We start from the raw sequence: 4466 nt of genomic DNA, 5'->3' as shown, positions 1-4466 counted from the left end.
ATCCCACATCTGGACCCCCAGGGAAAAATGGGGGTGGGAGCAGAGGGGCTGCCATGGGCAGGGGGCACAGGGGCTGCCATGGGCAGGGGGCACAGGGGCTGCCATGGGCAGGGGGCACAGGGATGATGAGCAGACACCACCCCAGAGCCTGGACCTCCCCACGGTGGTGGCCACTCAAGCCAGACTTCCCCCTGCAGCTCCTGCCCCACCAAGAGGTGGTTTCTCCCTTCCCTTCTGCTGTGAATTTTGGGCCTTTCCAGGCCCAGAGGACGGGGCTGAGGAGCTCAGGGGCAGGAGCAGCAGCTCCCACAGCTCTCCTGGCCCTCATGGGCAGAGGAACCTCTGAGCAGAGCTCGGGGCTGCTCTCCAGGGGAGCCCAGGACAAGAGGCAGGCAGAGAGAGCAGGAAAGAGCAGAGAGCAGCTCAGGTGGAACCTCACACTGTACCTTGGTTTCTACTTTTATGCCCAGAACCTGAACAAGTGAAAAAAAAACAACACAAACAAACACAAAAGACGTTAGGGATGTGGGAGGGAGCAGGACCTGCAGGGGATGAGCTGCTCCCAGGAGCTGCCTGAGGGACCCACCTGGCACATCCCGGCCGCTCCAGCCCGCCCGGCTGTGCCCACCAACCTGGGGGGGATGGAGCACCCCGACTGCTCACCTTGGTGTTGAAGTACTGGAAGATGTTCTTCAGGATGTCTGCCTCGATCTTGGCCAGCACCAGCTCCTTGGGAGCATGAACAGCCACGTACCCATAGCAGAGGATGAGGCTGCTCTTGATCTTCTCCACTTCGGTGTCGCTGCGGTCCTGGGAGGTGAGAAACCCCCTCAGCTGGGGACACGACTTGGGGGGGAAGCCAGGGCTGGTTCTTCCCAGCCCCCACACAGAGGTGGCTTCTGCAGGGTCTCCCTGACCAGCTGCAGGTGCCCCTGGCAGGCAGGACCCATCCCAGCAGGTTTTGGACCATCTTTTGGTGGTGGCAACGACCTCCAGGGCCCCGATGGAGCATCAGGTGTCCCAGCCTGAGCTGCACTGGCAGCAGGTCCCTGTCTGGGCCACGAGCCCCTGTCCCCCATCAGGTGTCACCTGTTCCAGCCCTGCAGGGGAGAACATCAGCCCCAGCCTGGCCAAGTTAACCAGGTTAACTGCTGGTTAACTGCCATAAAACCTGTGCTGCCAGGTTCCACCTGCACCGTCCCAGGGAGCAGTTCCTGGCCAAGCCCCTTGTACCAGGACAGGGATGAAGGCTCCTTGGCTTCCTCACCCAACTCCTGAGCTCCAGGCACCTTCCTGTGGTGGGCTGGGGTCTCCTGAGTGCCCGGGCAGCACCAACCCCCCAACCCTCAAACACCCAGACTTGGAGATTGGGAATCAGCCTGGGCTGCTGGGAGGTGTCCCTGCCCATGCAGGGGGGGCACTGGGTGGGCTTGAAGGTCCCTCCAACCCAAATCATTCCATGATGCTACAAAAGCAGCTGCCTGGGGCAGAAAGGTTTGAGGAAAAGCTTTTCCAGCCAGCAGTGGGGGCAGGAAACAGCCCCATCTCCTGGGGCAGGAGCTGCTTGGAGACCCCCAGGCACCAAGGGCTGGTGGTGGCTCCACCAGGCTCTGGGTCAGGGCAGGTCCCCCCACAGGCACAGAAGCCAAGTGGGAGCTCCCTGAGCCCACCCAGCAAGGGAGCAACTTCCCTGTGTCTGGTGGAGCTGGGAGCTCCTGCCAAGCAGGCTCTGGTGCCACCAGCAGCCTCACCAGGGGCCCTGGGGGTCCCACCCCCCAGCCAAAGGCACCGGGGCAGGAACTCACTCCTTTCCCAGGAACTCACTCCTTTCCCAGGGCCTCCCCATGTCTGAGCAGCCTGGAGGACCCTCTGGCCCTCACCTTGAAGATACTGAACAGCCCCACGGATTTCTTGAAGACATCAGACTTGACAAACTCCTCCAGCTTGGCCAGGGTCTCCCCCAGGTGCTTCACGGCGCAGAGCCCGAAGCAGGACGCGAGTCCCTGGGAAGGGAGGGAGAGAAAACCCATCAGAAGGAAAGCTCTTATTGCCCCAGGGGACACTCCTGTGGAGCCTGTTACTGGTCCCAGTCACAGCCCTGGCTGGGGTTGTCTCCACGGAACACACCAGGGTAAGGAGCTGCCCTGGGATGGGACAATTCCAGGCACAGCACAGGGGAATGGGGGGAGAGCAGCTCAGGGAGAAGGGTCTGGGGGTGCTGGGTGAAGAGGAGCTCAACATGAGCCCAGAAACCCTCATGTCCTGGGCTGTGTGACCAGCAGTGTGACCAGCAGGGCCAGGGGGGGATTGTCCCTCTGCTGAGCCCCCTGCAGGGCTGGGGCCAGGCTGGGGTCCCCAGCACAGGGAGGACACGGAGCTGTTGGAGAGGCCAGAGGAGGCCCTGGAGATGCTGGGAGGGCTGGAGCAGCTCTGGAGCCAGGCTGGGAGAGTTGGGGTGTTCAGCCTGGAGAAGAGAAGGCTCCAGGGAGACCTGAGAGCAGCTTCCAGGGCCTGAAGGGGCTCCAGGAAAGCTGGGGAGGGGCTTGGGACAAGGGCAGGGAGGGATGGGAGCAGGGGGAAGGGTTTCCAGCTGGCAGAGGGAGCTGGAGCTGAGATGGGAGGGAGAAATTCTGGGCTGTGAGGGTGGGGAGCCCCTGGCCCAGGTTGCCCAGGGAAGCTGTGGCTGCCCCATCCCTGGGGGTGTTGAAGGGCAGGTTGGATGGGGCCTGGAGCAACCTGGGCTGGTTGCAGATGTCCTGCCCATGCAGGGGGGTTGGACAAGATGACCTTTAAAGGTCTCTTCCTGCTCCCAGGGGATCATCTGATAATCCTGTGAGGGAGCACATGAGCTGGAGGTTGCCCAGGGAAGTTGGAGCTGCAGCCCCAGCTGCTCCAGCCACAGCAGGTCTGGGATGCTCTGGTGGGTGAGGCTCAGCAGCTTTAATGGTCCCTTCCAACCCAAACACTCTGGCTTGATGACCTTCCCAAGGAAGCAGCTCTACCAGCACATTCAAGGCTGAGGATTCTGCTCCCTGTCCCAGTCTGGGGTCACACACCCCTTGAGACAAATGTCCCAAGGAATCCCCAGCATCTCACCCAGCCCTCTTGCTGGCAGGATCTCCTCACTCCTCTGGGGACACTCACCCCAGTGCTGGGACCTGCCCTACAAACCTTTCCCCAAGAGGAACAAGCCTGGTGAGGCTGGACAGGAGGGCTCAGTGTGGCAGGACAGCTCTCCTGGTGCATCAGGGTGACCCAAGGGTCAGGCACAACACCTCCTCACCTCCCTTTCTGCCTCCTCGTGGTATCTGGCTGTTTCCAGGAGCTCCTGGAGCTGCTTCTGCACAAAGTCTTTGCTGGTGCAGGCACCAAGGGCTGTCCCAATGCATCTGTACAGGAAGTTCTGGAAGAGCAAGGGGAAGGTGACCAGGCTGGGCCTGGGGACACACACACCTGCAGCACACACCTGGGGACCCTGCAGCACCTGGAGGGGCTGAGCCTGGCCAAGAGGTAGAGGGAAACCCTCTCAAGTCAGAGTCATGGAATGGGTTGGAAAAGCCCTTTAGGATCCCCCAGCCCTGCCCATTCCCCACTGCCCCGTGTCCCTCAGCACCATCCCCAGGGCTTGGAAACCCCCCAGGGATGGGGACTCCCCCCCGGCCCTGGGCAGCCTGGGCCAGGCCCTGCCAACCCTTGCCAGGCAGGAATTGTTCCCCAGATCCAACCTCAACCTCCCCTGGCACAACTTGAGGCCGTTCCCTCTTGGCCCAGGGCTTGTTCCTGGGGAGCAGAGCCCGACCCCCCTGGCTCCAACCTCCTCTCAGCAGCTGCAGAGCCAGCAGGTCTCCCCTCAGCCTCCTTTGCTCCAGGATCAGCACCCCCAGCTCCCCCAGCTGCTCCTGGTCACCCTTGTGCTCCCAGGTTGCCCAGGGAAGCTGTGGCTGCCCCATCCCTGGGGGTGTTGAAGGGCAGGTTGGATGGGGCTTGGAGCAGCCTGGGCTGCTGGGAGGTGTCCCTGCCCATGCAGGGGGGCACTGGGTGGGCTTTGAGGTCCCTCCAGCCCAACCCAGCCTGGGATGGGCACTTTGGGTGGTGGCAGAGATGCCGTTTGCAGCCCCTGGGGATCCCAGCCCAGGGCAGGTCCTTCCATCCCTGCTGTGCCAGGGACACCAGGATGGTGCCAGCCTGGAGGGCATGGGCTGCAGGGCCATGGAGTGCTCTGCTTGGAAAAGACCTTCAGGAGCAGCATGTCCAACCAGAACCAAACCCTACCAACCATCACCAAACCTTACCAAGTCCAGTGCTTAACCCGTGTCCCTCAGCACCATCCCCAGGGCTTGGAAACCCCCCCAGGGATGGGGACTCCCCCCCTGCCCTGGGCAGCCTGGGCCAGGCCCTGACAACCCTTGCCAGGCAGGAATTGTTCCCCAGATCCAACCTCAACCTCCCCTGGCACAACTTGAGGC

At 62.4% G+C, this 4466-nt stretch overlaps 1 protein-coding gene across 1 annotated transcript in view; it reads right to left on the bottom strand.

The window, feature by feature from the left end:
* LOC104386251 (maestro heat-like repeat-containing protein family member 1) overlaps positions 1-4466 on the bottom strand; it is a gene marked incomplete at its 5' end in the record, with an annotated part of 45205 nt that overhangs the window by 21464 nt on the left and 19275 nt on the right. The window contains 3 exon segments of the mRNA XM_009994863.1: positions 664-810; positions 1881-2003; positions 3284-3403. Coding sequence (XP_009993165.1) covers positions 664-810; positions 1881-2003; positions 3284-3403 — 390 coding nt within the window.

Source organism: Chaetura pelagica, unplaced genomic scaffold, assembly GCF_000747805.2.
Source record: "Chaetura pelagica isolate M959 unplaced genomic scaffold, ChaPel_1.0 scaffold1560, whole genome shotgun sequence".
In the NCBI taxonomy this organism is placed as follows: Eukaryota; Metazoa; Chordata; class Aves; order Apodiformes; family Apodidae; genus Chaetura; species Chaetura pelagica.
The sequence above is the reverse complement of the archived record's forward strand: the minus strand, read 5'-3'. Positions and strand labels throughout refer to the sequence as shown.